This window comes from Nasonia vitripennis (assembly GCF_009193385.2).
Source record: "Nasonia vitripennis strain AsymCx chromosome 2 unlocalized genomic scaffold, Nvit_psr_1.1 chr2_random0002, whole genome shotgun sequence".
In the NCBI taxonomy this organism is placed as follows: Eukaryota; Metazoa; Arthropoda; class Insecta; order Hymenoptera; family Pteromalidae; genus Nasonia; species Nasonia vitripennis.
Window position 1 is genome coordinate 1561178 of NW_022279608.1, and position 19597 is coordinate 1580774.

Genomic DNA, 19597 nt, shown 5'->3' on the forward strand with positions numbered 1-19597 from the left:
ATACTTATTTAAATATTGTTAGAAGGGACATGGTTGTGTGATGCAAGTACGTAATGTATTTATGTCCACTGGAAGCTATGCACAGGTTATTAGAATATGCATTAAATGAAATATCGCATGCTATAAAAAGATAAGCTATTCATGATAAGGATGAACAATATGTATATTTTGAAGAAGGAAACAAAAAAAATGAATGCAATAGTAAAAACTACGTTTATAGCATATTTTGAACTAAACCAAATAGATATTGAAGCACGAAATTATTTATATTCTAAAATACCAGTTTATTATACGTTTGATGAAAAATTAAAACAATAGAACAGAAGAAAAAAAAATTATGAAACCAATATTAAGCAGAATGTATTTAGTCAATCCGAAGGATCGAGAACGATATTTTATTAGATTGTTATTTTTACATGTAAAAGTAGCAACTTCGTTTAAAAATTTACGTACTGTTGATGGTATATTATATTCTATTTTTTATGAAACCGCTATAGCTAAACAGTTGGTTACTGAAGATAGATAATGGGATAGATGTTTAGAAGAAGCAATTCAATTAGAGTTTTCTAGTGCATTATGTGCGTTATTCACCTTTATTTGTATTCATCATAATCCTATTAACGCAAAAGAATTGTATAAAGAATATAAAAATTACTTTTATCACAATAAATACGAAAAAAATGTTGGTGAAAATATAGCACCTAATAGAATTGAGGGAAATTTGCAAATAAATGGATATTCCTTAAGTGATTTCAATTTACCCGTTATAACCGCATGCTTAAAAGAATATAATGATGATGTGATATTATATAACAAACAGTTTTAAAAAGTTTAAATGCTAAACATAATAACTGCATTTTTATTAATGGACCAGGAGAAAGTGGGAAAAGTTATTCACTCAATGTTTTGATAGACCATTTATTAGTATATTGTACAACTAGGAAAAATTGTCGTCTACGGCGCCCTCGACTCCCACTCGTGCTCAAAACATCAACCTCGCTAGAAAAAGCCACTCCCCCTTGTTGCACACCGTACTTTTTATGATAAGTGCACAAATAGCCACTTATCATGCATACGAAAGGAATGGGAAATTCGAGGACTTTTCACAGTAAAACAATAGTATATTAAAAATTTTAAAAATATTTATATAGACACACACATCCATAAGATAGGCTGCAAAGTGAGGAGAAGAGGAATGACTTTTTCCTCCCAAGGGAGTAATTTTTTCCAGAAAAATTTACCCTTGGAAGGAAAAAACTTTTTCCTTCCAAGGGAGTAGTTTTTTCCCGCTGCTAAGAAAAACTTGATTTTCTTATTGATTTTACATGCATGGAAAGTGGCCTTTTTCGTGCACGTATGATTAAAATATTTTAACATACCATCTTTATGTAAAGCTTGGACGGGCATCGCTGCAAATTTATTAAATAATGGCAAGATGGTCCACAAGACATTTAAACTGCCACTTAATATAACTGAATGTACAACATGTAATGTTAAACTAACTCAAATAATGATAAAAAATTAAAAGAAGTGTAAATTATAATATAGGATGAGATATCAATGACATCGAAGATTGCTTTTGAAGAAGTCGATCGACTTCTTCAAGATATATATAATGAGAAAAAAATATTTGGTGATAAAACTATATAGTGTCAGGAGATTTTATACAGACATTACCTGTTGTCCGTTATGATAGTCGTACAGAACTTATTGAAAATTCTTTTAAACATAGTCATTTATAGATAAATTTCACACGCATGACACTGAATGAAAATCTAGGTATTTCCGACAATGATAATAAGTTTAAGCAATGGCTATTAGATGTAGGCGACGAAAAATGAAAAAATTCTTATGAAGAAGAACATCAATTGTTTGAAATTCCTGTCAATACAATAACGAAAGAAAAGGATAATATAACTGAAATTTTGGACGAGAGATAAAAACAGACGACAAAACATTATGTAATAAAGTTATTTTGGCTCCCAAAAATAGTAATGTAATCTGTATATATAATAAAATTTTAAGCATTGTGATTTAAGAAGGTCAAGCTGTCGAATACTTAAGCATCTATACAGCAGAAGATGATAATGAACTTAAAATTGCACTTCTTACACTCCCACCTCGACTACTTTCCTGAAAATCTAGGAGATTACAGTGAAGAACAAGTTGAACGATTCCATCAAGACATAAGTGAAGTGGAGAATCGGTATCAGGGAAGATGGGATGTCAACATGATGGCGGATTTTTGCTGGATGTTACAGAGAGACGAAAAAACGAACAACAAAAAGAGAAATAGAAATCCATTACATAGATCGTTTGAAGAAAAAAGAGTACGTTACAAAAGAAGAAGAACAGTGTAAGAGCAGCATTTCTTACATATTTTTCCATCTCTATCATAAGCACTCAATGAAAAATAAATGAAAAAATTTATCATTTTCTTTCTGCAATCACAGTCGCATATGTACAGTTTATGCAAAACACCTAACTCGTATTAGGTACATTAAAATGAACTAAAATCATGTATAATACACTCACAAGAAAACTTTCTAACATTTACCAACGTCTACAAATGCGATTTTCAGCAATTGTTCACGGGTTTTCACGATTTTTAAGTATTTTCACGGTTTTCCGCCATTTACTCAGAGTTTTGAGGGTTTGCGGGCAAAATGAACACTGGATTTACATTCAGAGCTGTGTGAATGTTAGAAAACTTTCTAACATTCACCAACGTCTCTGAAAACGATTTTCAGCGATTGTTCACGGTTTTTCACGGTTTTTCGCAATTTAATCAAAATTTTGGGGGTGTACGGGCAAAACAAAAAGCGGGTTCGGATTCAACGCGTCGAAATACACTGAAATCAGGTATAATACACTCATAAGAAAACTTTTTATCATTTACCAACGTCTATAAATGCGATTTTCAGTGATCTTTTACGGGTTTTCACGGTTTTTCACGGGTTTTCGCTATTTACCCAAAATTCTGGGGGCGTACGGGAAAAACGGACACCGAATTCAGATTCAGCGCGTCAATATACACTGAAATCAGGTATAATATACTTATAAGACATCTTTCTAACATTTACCAACGTCTATAAATGCGATTTTCAGCGATTTTTCACGGTTGTTCACGGTTTTTCGCTATTTACTCAAAATTTTGGGGGTGTACAGGCAAAACGGACACCGAATTCGGATTCAGCGCGTCAAAATACATAGGGATATATGGGTCTAGTCAAAAGTACTCCCCACTTTTTTTTCTTTGTGTGCCGGTGTAATTACATAAGAAGACACACTGTAAAAGAGGTTAGAATGAGCTGCGAATAACAAAAAGGCCACTCTTATACTCATAAAATTAAGAAACATAGATAGTGTGTACCATAAGGACCGGAGAACCAAGGACCAATGAACCGAAAAACCGAAGATCGCTAAACACCAATATAGCGACGGCAATGGCCTCTAAGGCGTCTGGTGCCCAGGTTGGACAGTATGAACGTCATCTTCAAGAGTTTTATTAGAGTTTATTACGTAATTAGTCGAAACTTGGTACTTACGGGTTTTTGGGGTCGCTGAATACGAATATCACGATGGCAACAGCCTCCTAGGTACTTGGTGCTCAAGGTGGACAGTATTAACGTCGTCTTCTAGAGTTTTATATAAGTTTGTAACGCAATTAGTGGAAACTTGTTACTCGGGTGTTTTTCGGGTCGCTGAACACAAATACCGCGACGGCAACAGCCTCCGAGGTACTTAGTGCCCAGAGTGGATAGTATCAACGTTGTTTTTAAGAATTTGTAGCATAATTAGTTGAAACTCGTTACTTAAAGGTTTTTGGGATCGCTGAACACGAATATCGCAAAGGCAACGGCCTCCGTGCTACCTCATGCCTAGAGTGGACAGTATTATCGTCATTTTCAAGAGTTGTTTAAAAATTTGTAGTATAATTAGTCAAAACTTGTTTCTCGGAGTTTTTTGGGGTTGCTAAAAACAAATATCGCGACGGATATGGCCTCCGAGATACCTAATGCCCAGGTTGGACAGTATTAACGACGTCTTCTAGAAGTTAATGAGAGTTTGTCACTCAATCAGTCAAAACTCGTTACTCGAGGGTTTTTTGGGGTCGCTAAATCAAATATCGCAACAGCAACAGCCTTTGAGGTACCTGGTGCCCAGTATGGACAGTATCAACGTCGTCTTCTAGAGTTTTATATAAGTTTGTAACGCAATTAGTGGAAACTTGTTACTTAGTGATTTTTGGGGTCGCTGAACACGAATATCGCAAAGACAACAGCCTCCGAGGTTCGTAATGCCAAAAGTGGATAGTATTAACGTCGTTTTTAACAGTTTTAAGAGAAATTGTAGCATAATTAGTCAATAGTCGTTACTTAAAGGTTTTTGGCGTCGCTGAACACGAATATCGCAAAGGCAACAGACTCCGTGGTACCTCATGCCTAGAGTGGTCAGTATCAACGTCGTATTCAATAGTTTTAGGGGAACTTTTAAAATAATCAGTCAAAACTTGTTACTCGGGAGTTTTCAAAGTTGCTAAACACGAATATCGCGACGGCAACAGCCTCCGAGGTACAACTGCCCAGGGTGGACAGTATTAATGTCGTTATCAAGTTTTAAGAGAATTTGTAGCATAATTAGTCGAAACTCGTTACTTAGTGGTTTTTGGGGTTGCTGAACACGAATATCGAAAAGACAACAACTTTGGAGGTACCTGGTGCCCAGGGTGGACAGTATCAACGTCGTCTTCTAGAGTTTTATATAAGTTTGTAACGCAATTAGTGGAAACTTGTTACTTAGTGATTTTTGGGCTCGCTGAATACGAATAACGCAAAGACAACAGCCTCCGAGGTTCGTAATGCCAAAAGTGGATAGTATTAACGTCGTTTTTAACAGTTTTAAGAGAATTTGTAGCATAATTAGTCGAAACTCGTTACTTAGTGGTTTTTGGGGTCGCTGAACACGAATATCGCAAAGGCAACAGACTCCGTGGTACCTCATGCCTAGAGTGGTCAGTATCAACGTCGTATTCAATAGTTTTAGGGGAACTTTTAAAATAATCAGTCAAAACTTGTTACTCGGGAGTTTTCAAAGTTGCTAAACACGAATATCGCGACGGCAACAGCCTCCGAGGTACAACTGCCCAGGGTGGACAGTATTAATGTCGTTATCAAGTTTTAAGAGAATTTGTAGCATAATTAGTCGAAACTCGTTACTTAGTGGTTTTTGGGGTTGCTGAACACGAATATCGAAAAGACAACAACTTTGGAGGTACCTGGTGCCCAGGGTGGACAGTATCAACGTCGTCTTCTAGAGTTTTATATAAGTTTGTAACGCAATTAGTGGAAACTTGTTACTTAGTGATTTTTGGGCTCGCTGAATACGAATAACGCAAAGACAACGGCCTCCGTGCTACCTCATGCCTAGAGTGGACAGTATTATCGTCATTTTCAAGAGTTGTTTAAAAATTTGTAGTATAATTAGTCAAAACTTGTTTCTCGGAGTTTTTTGGGGTTGCTAAAAACAAATATCGCGACGGATATGGCCTCCGAGATACCTAATGCCCAGGTTGGACAGTATTAACGACGTCTTCTAGAAGTTAATGAGAGTTTGTCACTCAATCAGTCAAAACTCGTTACTCGAGGGTTTTTTGGGGTCGCTAAATCAAATATCGCAACAGCAACAGCCTTTGAGGTACCTGGTGCCCAGTATGGACAGTATCAACGTCGTCTTCTAGAGTTTTATATAAGTTTGTAACGCAATTAGTGGAAACTTGTTACTTAGTGATTTTTGGGGTCGCTGAACACGAATATCGCAAAGACAACAGCCTCCGAGGTTCGTAATGCCAAAAGTGGATAGTATTAACGTCGTTTTTAACAGTTTTAAGAGAAATTGTAGCATAATTAGTCAATAGTCGTTACTTAAAGGTTTTTGGCGTCGCTGAACACGAATATCGCAAAGGCAACAGACTCCGTGGTACCTCATGCCTAGAGTGGTCAGTATCAACGTCGTATTCAATAGTTTTAGGGGAACTTTTAAAATAATCAGTCAAAACTTGTTACTCGGGAGTTTTCAAAGTTGCTAAACACGAATATCGCGACGGCAACAGCCTCCGAGGTACAACTGCCCAGGGTGGACAGTATTAATGTCGTTATCAAGTTTTAAGAGAATTTGTAGCATAATTAGTCGAAACTCGTTACTTAGTGGTTTTTGGGGTTGCTGAACACGAATATCGAAAAGACAACAACTTTGGAGGTACCTGGTGCCCAGGGTGGACAGTATCAACGTCGTCTTCTAGAGTTTTATATAAGTTTGTAACGCAATTAGTGGAAACTTGTTACTTAGTGATTTTTGGGCTCGCTGAATACGAATAACGCAAAGACAACAGCCTCCGAGGTTCGTAATGCCAAAAGTGGATAGTATTAACGTCGTTTTTAACAGTTTTAAGAGAATTTGTAGCATAATTAGTCGAAACTCGTTACTTAGTGGTTTTTGGGGTCGCTGAACACGAATATCGCAAAGGCAACAGACTCCGTGGTACCTCATGCCTAGAGTGGTCAGTATCAACGTCGTATTCAATAGTTTTAGGGGAACTTTTAAAATAATCAGTCAAAACTTGTTACTCGGGAGTTTTCAAAGTTGCTAAACACGAATATCGCGACGGCAACAGCCTCCGAGGTACAACTGCCCAGGGTGGACAGTATTAATGTCGTTATCAAGTTTTAAGAGAATTTGTAGCATAATTAGTCGAAACTCGTTACTTAGTGATTTTTGGGCTCGCTGAATACGAATAACGCAAAGACAACAGCCTCCGAGGTTCGTAATGCCAAAAGTGGATAGTATTAACGTCGTTTTTAACAGTTTTAAGAGAATTTGTAGCATAATTAGTCGAAACTCGTTACTTAGTGGTTTTTGGGGTCGCTGAACTCGAATATCGAAAAGACAACAACCTCCGAGATTCCTAATGCCCAGGGTGGAAAGTATCAACGTTGTGTTCAAGAGTTTTTTAAGAATTTGTAGCATAATTAGTCAATAGCCCGTACTTAAAGGTTTTTGGCGTCGCTGAACACAAATATCCCGACGGCAACAGCCCATGAGGTACCTTATGCCCAGGGTAGACAGTATTAACGTCGTATTCAAGAATTTTAGGGGAACTTTTAAAATAATCAGCCAAAACTTGTTACTCGGGAGTTTTCAAGGTTGCTAAACACGAATATCACGACGGGAACAGCCTCCGAGGTAGAAATGCCCAGGGTGGACAGTATCAACGTCGTTTTCAAAAGTTTTAGGAAAACTTGATACTTAACGGAGCACAAGATCCAAACTTCGACAACAGTTTACCTGTCTTCTTAGTTACTACCCTGGATCGTAGAAAATACACTTAAAGTGTATATGTAAAATTAGATTTTTTTTATTTTAATACAAGTTTTATGTAAAATTAGATTTTAAGGTTGGCGCTGTAAGTACGCGTAAACATTTGTTTGTATTTCCAAAATTTTAGAAGAACTAAACTCCTGATTGAAGTTTCTCTTGATAGAATGACTTATTAAACATAACACTAGAGCGCTATAAGCATGGTTTTTAATTACAAGCTTTATTTAAAAAGTTATATGTAATAGAAAAGCGACGACATCCTCTTAATAATCAATTGCTATTTCTTCATTTATTATAATAATATTTATGCTATTTTCATCACGTTTTCTATTTATTTAAAAACATTATTGCAGCTTATGGGAATTGCTTAATGCAGAGCATTCTCATATTGCACAAATGGCCGTTCCACTACTATTACATTGCATTACCCTCACATGTGGGATTGACACATTTTGGCGCATTGTGCAGGATGAATTTCAAAGCCCGGTTTGGCAGCAGCGATTCATAGCAGGTACATTGATAAGATCTCTTAGTCTATGATCTATTACAAAAATTATTTTCCATTGTATGTTGCATGTATGGATGAACGTGTATGTGTGCATTCGTATATGATTAAGTGCTATAGACGATACTATATTGACAGACAGCTCAAATTTAGCTCAATCTCTCTAATGATCTCGCATCATTTGAGGAAGGTGTTAAGGGGTTTAGGATAGCCGATGACGAGGTCTATGTGGTGCGCTCCGTGGTTTTTGGTGTCTGGGTGTAAAAATTATTCAAGTGCGGTGTCTAGGTGTACAGAGTGGCCGATGACGACGTCTAGGTGGTGCGCTCCATGGTTTTTGGTATCTAGGTAAATAAATCATACGAGAGTGGTATCTAGGTGTACAGGGTGGCCAATGACGAGGTATAGGTGGCACGCTCCGTGGTTTTTTGTGTCTTAGTGTAAAAATTATTTGAGGAACGTGTCTAGGGGTTCAGGGTGGCCGATAACAACATCCAAGTAGTTCGCACCGTGGTTTTTGGTGTCCAGGCATAAAAATCATTTGAACGCAGTGTCCTGGTGTACAGGGTGGTCAATGACGACGTCCAGGTAGTTCGCACCGTGGTTTTTGGTGTCTAGGTGTACAAGATGGCCGATGACGAAGTCTGGGTAGTAAAAACTCAAAAAAATTTACTAAGAAGGACTAAAATCTCTAAAAAAAATTAACTTTTAATAAAGTAAAAGGTTAAGCAAGTTTGATGTATTCTGCAAAATTATTATGGATGACAATCACGTAGCATATCATACATATTTATTACAACAATTCTTATATTTGTCAAAGTTGATTGTGACTCAATAAATGCTGTGGCAAATGTAATAATTGTAACCATAGATTAAAATGTACTGAGATCAATGAAATATCGTCAAGTTTTAAATAAATAAATAATATAAATAATTTAACAATGGAAACTGTAACTTGCCATGCCTGATTCATTTTACTTAAGGTGTTGTCTATCGTAACATCTTATAGTAACTTATTTGTACATACTTATATGTGTACATACATTTTGGGCATGTCCAATCGTTGTTGTTTATGTATAAGCGTTTTGAAAAAATGTGTGTCACGGTAAAAAGTTGGCTTTTTAAAATATCTACAACTTTTATATTTAAGGTTTTTATGTATAATATATAACCTCAAAGTTTTATGATAGATACTGATTTATTGCTATAAAAAAAATCGATTTTGGCCTATTAACTTGAATTAAAAGCATTTTCACGCTTAAGTTTAAATACAAAAAAGTTGTATTTCTTCAAGATCTACAACTTCTCTCTATAACTTTTTTTTGTAGAATGGACAGAATTCGAGTTAGAGCCAAAAAAACCGTTTTTAGCGATTTTTGGATTCTGCGTATGCATGCAGGATCAAGCCCAAAATAAATTTGGCACCTTACTATTATGAGAAGAGGTCGCATACAAATTTTTAGCCTGATTGATAAAAGTCTCTTAGAAATAATCGTGTAATAACACCAAAATTTTTATTCAAAAAATTGAACAAATTGTGCCCGTATTTTAAAAAAACGTAGACGAACAGGATACAAAAAAATTAGTTTATAGGTTTGTGCAAGGGGAGACTCTTCCCTCACGCAATTTTAGCCCGATCGGTCGAAAATTGCGTGAGATATCGCATCTCATACATTGTTCGATGACAAAACTATAAGGCACTTCCGTGTCGCGGTCGTGCCTAAAAAAGTACAATTGTTAAAACATTGAAAACCTAACATACATTTGCTTGCTAATTTAACTTTTATATATTTCAATTGATGATTGTTATAGTGCTAGCAACTGAGTGATTTAAATATTCGCGCAGGTTAGATTTCAAACCTATACTAGTGTAGTTAATTCGAATCACACGGTCTATCGAGCAACTGCTCCGATTCGTATGGATCCTATTCTCTTTTTCGTTTAAACTGCCGAATCATACGCGTCGTCTTACCTCAGTCAATAAATTAGTAAGCTATAATTGTACACTCAGTGTGAATTTATTGAACCTGTTCCAAAGTCGCCTACTTCCACGCAAAATCCCATCAGGTTATAAGCCCAGGATTAATTCAATGGTAAACTGGAAAAGTGCTGCGTTGCCAAAACAACTTTGGAAGAAAGTGCCCTTGAAGTGTTCTTGAGTGTCCTTGAAGTGTCCTTCAAGATTTAAAATGTAAGAATGCAGTGAACTTAAGAAATGGCGAGCCAAAGCCACATAATTTCACCGTTTTAATTGCTGGATAAGCTAATCGGGAGAGAAAATTACCGATCATGGGCAGTCGCAATGCGCACGTATTTGGAAAGCGAAGAGCTGTGGGATACGGTCGAGGTACCTGCTGGCCGACAGATAAGTTCAGATTCCAAGAAGCTAGCCAGGTCGCAAGGCCGCATGTTGTTAATGGTATCGCCGGACTTGTTTCTGTATCTGGAAAACGCGCTCACTCCAAAGCAGGTCTTGGACAATCTTGCCAGAACTTGATGATAAGGACCTGGCCGAAAACGTAAATCTGCTCCAAGAGGCTGCGACCACAAGACTCGAAAATTGTTGATCTATGGAGGATTACGTAACCCGCGTCATTTCTGCGACCAATAAGCTCGTCTTTATAGGCATGTTATTGCCAGAAGACTTAGAGGAAGCCCTTCGACTCGCGGGATTGCCAGCGGAGTATAAACCGATGATAATACCGCCCAGCCGTTCAGGTACGCCTATAACTGGCGATTTCCGTAAAAATAAATTGCTGTAAGAGTCGCAAAGTTCTGTGGAGGCGTGCAGGCGCAAACGGCGCAGTTTGAGTCTAGTGCACACAGAGGGCGTGGCAGTTTCCGAAAAACGCGAGAATCGTCGTGACGAAATTCGAGCGTGCAATGCTACAACTGTAATAGATTTGGCCATTACTCCAACAAGTGTAAGGAGCCAAAACGTCATCAAAGCAACGCGTGTACGATGTCGGCAGAAGGTGACAGCGATGCTGAGGAGACCGTGTGTGCGCTCATCGTCTCGTCGCCTACGAGACTTACTCACACAGCTTGACTCGAAGCTTCTTCATCCAACTTCGAAACTGCGGTACCGAGCGCGAGCGCCTATGCTGCACGGCTTGTTGTTGCTTTGTCAGGTGTTGCTGCAGACCAAGAATGGATCCTTGACTCAGGTGCGTCTACTCATATATGTAGTGAAGAAGACAATCTACTAAACATCCATCTACCGATAATCGCAAAAGTCACTGCTGCAAACAAGTTAAAAATACAAGTGCAGTGTAAAGGGGATCTCTATCTAAACAACAGTGCTCCCATAGGTCAAAGGAAGATTTCGCTGCAAAATATATTGCATGTTTCTGGCCTAACAGCCAATCTTGTATCTGTGAGTTAGACAGGGTGGCGCAATAGCTTTTCAAGGACAAAGTATTAAGTAAAAGATCAGAACGGATCAGTAGTTCTAGAAGGAGCTTTAAATGCAAACAAAATCTAAAGACTGAATTTGCAGTCAAGTCCGTCCCTACAAAAAAAAAGCAGATGACAATCAGCTTATTATTAGTTGATAATCAGTTGATAATCAGCTGATAATCTGCTGATAATCGTGTCAAAACGTCAGCTGATTATCAGATGATATCAGCTCAAAATTTTTTGTTTAAATTAAATTATTAAAAAATAAAAATTTTGTAGCTTACAGCCAGTGTTTTGGTGTTATCATCTGGATGGTAAAACCGTATTGGCCCTCATCATGTGCATTATATAAATTTTATTAACTTAAAATAACTTCGAAAAAATATACTGCAGGTTAAAAAATTTTTGATGACCATCACCTGGTAATCAGCATATTATCATTAGCATTTTATCTCATATAAACGCATATTTGTAACCATCAGCTTAAATAAAAATATTAAGCTGATTATCAGCTAATAATCAGCTGATTGTCATCTGCTTTTTTGTAGAGGTACACTTTCAACGTTGCTAGCACTGCTGTTGTTTTTGAAGCACACTAGAACTGCAGCATGGTTCTTTGGCATCAACAAATGGCTCATCTAAGTCAAAATTATTTAAAGGAACTAAGTAGTGTAGCTCTTGGAGTCAAATTTTCAGATAATCAGCCTTAACAGTGTGAGATTTGTGTAGCGAATAAACTCACAAATAAGCCATTCCAAGCAGTCAACAGAATACAGCACCAGGACTGCTGCAGTTAGTGCATAATGATGTGTGTTTAATGCAAGATTTGACGCTTAGCAAAGCAAAATATTTTTTAACCTTTTTGGATAATCACAGTAAGAAACTTTTTGTATTTTTTCTTCTGTAGCGTAAGATCAGGTTCCTCAGATAGTGCAGGATTTTGTCGCTTTTGTTAAGAACCAGACACACCAAAAGTTAAAAGTCATGAGAACGGACAATGGTAAGGAGTATATTAAAAATACTCTGAAGAAATTTCTTGACTGCAAGGGGATCAAGCATGAGACCTCAATAGCGTATTTACCACAAATAAATAGTCGTGCTAAGAGGATGAATCGAGTTTTGCTGGTGAAGGTCAGATGTATGCTGGCTGAATCATCGCTGCTAAAGTGTTTTTGGGCTGAAGCGATGTCGACAGCCTGCTGTCTTTCTAACAGAAGTCCTAAAAAGTCTTCGGATGGCAAAACTCAAGAAGAAGTGTAGACTGGACAAAAGCCTGATCTCTCAGCAGAACGAGTTTTTGGATTTCGTGCCAGGTCATTCATTCCAGGTAAATTTAGATGAGAAAAAGATCCTACGTCGAAGCCTGTCATCATATTAAGATACTGTTTTGACGAGACACGAGTCTTGCGCATGTAAACACGCGTGAAGGCGGCCGCAATAGACGCGGCATGCGCAGCAAGTCCGCACGCGATGCGCCGTGAACACACCCATACACATCCGCGCCTCGCGCATCAATATGCGCATGATACTACCTGGAGTTTCACTCCAGGTAGTATCATGCGCACACGTTACTACAAGGAAAGCGAGAGATAGAACCACGCCGACGAAATCGTCTCGTGAGCCCACGTGACGATCTAGTAGACGAACCGAAACCCAAAACCCCGAATTGCCATCGTGAGCACACGAGGCAACCCGGAACATCTGAACGACACCGAGCCTCGTCTACGTGAGCACACGTGGACGACACCCGCTGTCACCGTAAAATCCCAACCTATATCCCGACACATTGCTGCCTTTTTCTGCTACTGTGAGCTCACAGGGTTGGTTAGGTAACAATAGTTCCGCCGACGATTCTCTAGGTTATGCGCTCACATCCTGGTGAGTCTAAAGTTAACTCTGAACCTCTAAAACCAGCCTTACGCCAACATCTCACGACTCGCTTTATCGCTGTGTGCACACAGGATAAAGAGAAAAACGAGACGAGCGACGAAGATTTGTAGAGCCGTGCGCTCACGACTCTACAAGTCTGAGGGATAACCTCATAACACCGTGACACTATCCCGACCGTTCCTGTGTGCACACAGAGCGATCAGAATCGTTGTTGCGCGACACATTTGGATCGGCGTAGCCGTGTGCTCACGACTCCACCGTGCCGAATGAATTCCTAACCTCGAAATCCGTCACCGATCTATAACACCGCCACGGAACCGATACACCGATGCCGCAACTACAGAAACATTATTGTACCGAAATCGCCTAGACATTTTTGTGATTTGTTAACCGCGTTAGTTTAAACAATTTCACTTGTAAAGGCGAAGTATTTTTAACGAGACGCATAATTAATTTCTGTTTCAGCTGGGATTTAACAACTGATTCCAAATAGTATTGTTTGATTTAGAAGTATACTTCATTATTAATAAGAATACAAAACCAGACTCTTATTTTGCCCATTTCCTCTATCCAGATCCTGGAACAGACTAACCCCGGAGTGGAGCCCGGTTTCACAGCCAAGGTTTCACAGCCAGCAACGTGGAATATTTTGGAGAGGAACAGACAGCTGTGCCAGATCAAAAAGTTTGTTTGCCTGCAAATCAGGAAATTTTAGATGAAAACTTAGAAGATAAACTAGATGTAGAAGAACCCGTACCTGTAAATAATAACCTAGATGTAGAAGAATCTGTACCTGTGAATAGTAAAATAAGTGAAAACTTACATGTAAAAATGTCTCTAGAGGTACGTAAACATAAGAAACTTAAAAGGAGTCCGCTTTAAGATAGTACTCCAGATAAAGGTGAATCTGCAAAGAAAGTCTTGAGAAAAAACTCACCTGTTTAAGAAGCCATGAATGCCGACAAGGTGGATCAAGCAGAGTTCGAGGAAGTTTACAAGAAGAAATAAGGTAAACTAGCTGATAAACAGCCTTTTCCTAACTTTCTCAACCCTCAACAACGTCAGTCTTGAACAGGCAGTGGGAGCAGCAGCAGCAGCTGGATGAAGAAAACAGCTATAATGAAGAGTTCAAGGATGCTCCTGACAGAAGATTACAGCGAAAAAGGGAGAAGCTAAGATATCTAGAGGACTACGTTACGTACTCAGCAATAACTAATCATGGTGAACCCAGAAGCTACTTGGGAGCTATCCCATGCCTCGAGTCAGATGAGTGGAAGCGTGCCATGGCAGAAGAGTTTTTATCCATAGTCAAGAATTATACCTGGGAACTGTGTAGTTTGCCTGCAGGTCAGCCTGTTGTTGGTAGTAAACGGATATATAAGAAAAAGAAGACAGCTAATAGAAACACCCGCTACAAGGCCAGACTGGTTGCTAGGAGTTTTTCGCAGCAGAATTGCGTCAACTATACTGAGACATATTTACTGGTGGTTTATTTCACCTCTTTTCGTCTCTTATTCGCCTATGCTTTGGGGTCAAATCTTGACATTTATTATCTAGATTTTAAGACTGCTTTTCTGCATGGTGACATGTATAAAACTGCAGCAGCCAGAGGGCTACGTCCTTAAAGGAAATGAGGACTAAGTTTGTCTGCTCAAAAAGACCATATACGGCTTAAAGCAGGGAAATAGGAACTGGAACCAGAAGCTTGACGGTGCCCTAAAGAGTCTAAATTGTATACAGTTAAGGCTTGGTATTTATATTTTTTATACTGATACAAAATAATAATTATTGCCTTATTGTAGATAATCTCATTGTCTTTACCAACAACATCAACTTCTTGCGTATAGTCAAAGAAGGTATACGCAAGATTTGTATGGTAAAGGGCGTAGGCCCTTTTAAAAGATGTCTTGGCATCAACGTTTATTACGATAACTCCAAGGGAATCATTGAGCTGGACCAGACTGACTACATAGACACGCTGCTGCAAAACTTTAGCATGGTGGAGTGCAGAAGCGTGAGTACACTCATGGAAAAGGATGGTACATCTAACATGAATTCGACGTTATGAAGCAAGTTCGATCCAACCTTAGTACTATATCAAAATGTGATAGAAGCTTTGCTATATCTGGTGCAGGCGACAAGACCAGACCTAGTCCATACAGTAGGTGAGATCAGCCGATACACACCAAATTCGAAGAAGCGCACTGGAGCATGGTAAAGAGGGTACTCCGATACGTGCAAGGAAGCAAAAATCTAAGCTTAAGGTATGCACGCAGCAAACAGTCTAACATTTTAGGGTACTGTGACGCCAGCTGGGCAGGTGATCGAGAAGATCAACGCTCGACTTCAGGATACGTGTTGGTTGCCCTGTCGTCTACTGAGGCGGAGTACCTGTCTCTTTTATCCGCTGTGCAAGAAGCGCTGTGGTTAGGCAGGCTTGCATGCGAGCTGTTGACAATAAAGGAGCGATGGACCATAGCAACAATGCTAATTTTAGTGCACGTACTAAGCACATCGATGTTCGCCACCAATTCATCAAAGAAAACATCGAAAAAGAAGAGGTCTATGTGATATTCGTGCCAACAACCTACATGTTAGCTGATGCGCTGACGAAGCCAATAAGACCACCCAAGTTCAAAGAATTTGTTGCAGCGGTTAGAATGACAAGCCCGAGAGAAGATAATCAGATGGCTATAGGAATATCGTAGAAAAGAAAAAAGACTAAAGACATTTTTTATATCTATTGTTTTTACATTTTGATTCGAAAGTTTATTTATATCTCCGTATGGATTTTGGTAATTAAAATACGAGAATTATGAAATTGAGGTGGCGTGATGTAACTTTTATATATTTAAATTAATAATTATTATAGTGCTAGCAGCTAAGTATTTGAATATTCGCACGGATTTGGTTTTAAACCTATTCTAGTGTAGTAAATTCAGATCACACGGTCTATCAATAACTGCTCTGATTCGTATGGATCCTATACTCTTTGTCGTTTGAACCGCTGAATGATACGCATCGTTACACCTTGCCTCGTCTCACCTTAGTCAATAAATTATCAAGCTATAATAGTACACTCAGTGTGAATTCATTGAACCTGCTCTAAAGTCGCCTACTTTTACGCAAAATCCCATCATTTGCCTTTACTTATATATTGTGAACGAAGTGACTACAAATGGAAGGACGGTTCAAGATCTACTTATAATAAATACATTGAAACTTCATCTACTTATTCAATTGATATAATGTGATTCATAGTGATTAAGAACAATAACATTAATCATCAATTTATAAATACTTTTTGCATACATTAGCTTTACATATTACTCTTTTTTTCAAAATGAGTATCTGTTAATCGGTTGAATTTTGGTCAGTTCAATGAATTCGCGTATAAAAACAGCCTTTTAACAGAGGCTGAAGATGGCAAAGGTGTGTTGTATCCTAAAAACAACTTTTTCACTTGCGGAAACTCATTCAGAATATCCACACTTTTTTTAATGTTGCAAGAATCTCATTCATTGATTTTCTTCTGCTTGCTATGGAATAAGTGATAAATTTGACAAGAAGTTCGTTGGGCATACTCTAAAATCATAAAAATCATCTATCTTCTCATACTCATTAACTGCAGGTGTTTCATTTTCTGGCCGCGGCATCAAATTGTGCGTCAAATTTTGCACTGCATTTTGATTGCACTGCAGGTTCGGAATTCAAGCATGGTGCCTAAGATAATTAAAATTTTTGATGTTATAACGCTGCTGTGGCAGCAAATTTACCAACATCACCTACAAGATTAAAATAATCATTAAATCTTGTCTCTAATGCTACAATTATATCATTTTCCACCATTGATCCCCATTTCCTTCTCAGCCCTATCAATGTTGGTAAAGTAAAACGATAAAAACAATCGTTTTCACCTCGCAGTTTATCAATAGCTGCAGCAAGCGCTTTAGACCATTTCAGGTATTCCTCTAAATATTCGAAATGTTTTTTTTTCAACGTGATGGTATTTATGAAATACCTTGTGCTTTAAAGACTTTAATTTACTTTTCATTGATCATCAGTATCAATCATTCGGGCTTGCAATAATTAATAAATAATTAAATTAATCAATTATCTATCATCTGGAGTATAATTAAAATTTTTTGTTTAATTATCAATTATTAAGGCCTTTAATAATCAATTGAATCATTCAATAATCAATTTCATTATCAATTATGCGATCCTGTAATTGATGAATAATAGTTTTAATTATCAATCATCTAGAGTATGATTAAAATTTTTTGTTTAATTATCAATCATTCCGGCTTCTAATTAATAATTAAATCATTTAATAATCAATTATCCGATGTGTAATTGAAAAATATTTTATATCACAAGAGCACTTACACAACGACGTTTTGCCGCTTTCTTTTCTACTGTGCACATACAAGATCAAAAGAGCGATCTGTCGGAGAAGGACAGAGCGACTGTTCTGCTGTTCTGCTAGCAGACAGCAAATATTTCAAAACACAGCTGGTATAATCCTGGCATAGGTTTTACACTGAGTAAACGCAGCTGATGTCTAATTGCATAAAAACAGCTAATATTTTTTTGGCTTTTGTTGAAATTAAGTTAAATAGTGTCTTTGGTGTATACAGCTTATAGCTTATGACCCTAAAAAGAAGAAACAAGAAAAGTGTTTTTTAAAAAAAGCAAAGCAGTGGAGTGAAGTTTTTCTTACAAAGTGTAAAATTAAGTGTTTTGTGTTTGGTCAGTGAGATGCTAAGGGCAGCTTTCGAGTACCCATCCAGATAAGAGGGACTCTCGAGCAAGAGGCAAGAAGAGACCAAGATGATTTCTGGAAGTAACAAGCGAGAATGAACTTGCCAACAAGTTAAGACCTGCAACTTCAACAAGAAAGATATTGATTGAGAAATAGATTGATCGATATCAACATTCTATTTTCTGCGCTCGAGAAACTTTTAATTTGCAACTAATACCATGACAAAGTTCTACTTGGCGAGTCTGAAGCTCAAGAATTAGGATTTAAGATTGAGATAGTGTATATCGATGGTCGAGAATTAGAAACAGTCCAGACAATGTCTCAGAATGCAGCTACTCCAGAAAATTTATTCAGGAGGCAGCTACTTCGGAAAAAGTCTTGGAAAGCAGTTACTCCAGAAAATGAGCCAGAAAGTAGCTGCTCCAGAAAACGCGTCAGAAAGCAGCTACTCCAGAAAGCGTGTCAGAAAACAGGTAGTCGAGAGAATCGTTCAACAACCAGATTCCTCTTTCGAGTATGAAGAAGCAGATACTTCAGAGCTAGTTTAAAAACCAGACAATTCAGCGCGCGAGTCAATAAGTAGACATCCCAGACAACTTTAAAGTATTCGATTAGGCAAGAATTGATAGTGTTCAAGCGCAGGGGGCTGCTCACACGCGCCGTAAGGGATGGGGCTCTTTATACGTGCTGTTCTCTGACAATCTCATTGTTTTTTTCGCGACATAGAATCTTGAAAAGTGATTCTATTACACTTGAAAACGGTGCGCGATAAGTAAATTTTGCATGGAGCTATAGCTGCATCCACTTGATCATCATTTCTTATGTTAGGGGTGAAAGTTGGAAAACGAGACTTAGAACTAATTTAAAAAAAAAACAGTAAAAAAATATTTGCAAGTGGTTTTTGAATCCTTTCGAACTCGATAACCATGCTGCGATTATCCCTCAATTTAAGGGTGGAAATAGGGGTGCGGGGGTGAAAAGGTCAAAAAAAAAATCGCCAGATGAAAATTATTTTAATTTTCGGTAACAATTATTCTAAAGGAGAATAAAATGTTTAGACAACATTTTTTTCACCCCTAACTTGTGTCACGAAAACAAACGATTTTCGTGAAAAATGGACACAATTTTTGTTCCATAAAAGGGGTGACTTTCAGGCTGTACTCCTACTAAATCTATACAAAATCATGTCTAGATCCTTAGGAATCATGCTTATATGTTTAGCAGAAGCGTTTGTTTAATTTATTTATACTAACCTAACTAATGGAAAACTAGTTTTACCTATTTATTAGCGAAAGTTATACTCTAATTGTCGCCATACATTCACTAACAATTGTACGCAGTCAAGCTGGGATTTTTAATCGTATTAATCAATTCGCTTGCCTATTATTTGAGAAAATTATCTTATTTATTAATCTAGCATATTTAGTATGCCTTAACAGCTGAAAATTTAGATTGTGCTCCTACTAAATCTATAAAATATCATGTCTAGATCCTTAGGAATCATACTTATAAGTTTAGCACAAGCTTTTGTTTAATTTACTTAGAATAACCTAACTACTGAAAAACTAGTTTTACCTATTTATTAGAGAAAGTTATCCTCCAATCGTCGCCATACATTTACAAACAATTGTACGAAGTCAAGCTGGCATTTTTAATCGTAT

At 37.7% G+C, this 19597-nt stretch overlaps 1 protein-coding gene across 16 annotated transcripts in view; it reads left to right on the forward strand.

Moving 5' to 3' along the window:
- The window catches only part of LOC100680429 (protein unc-79 homolog), a 2400004-nt gene that overhangs the window by 887808 nt on the left and 1492599 nt on the right, over positions 1–19597 (forward strand). For all 16 annotated transcript variants that reach the window (XR_004345182.1, XR_004345183.1, XR_004345184.1 and 13 more), the window contains one exon: positions 7731–7888. Coding sequence is in view for 13 of the 16 variants with exons in the window: in XM_031923950.1 (XP_031779810.1) it covers positions 7731–7888 (158 nt within the window). In the remaining 3 variants the exon portion in view is untranslated. The remainder of the gene's footprint in view (positions 1–7730; positions 7889–19597) is intronic.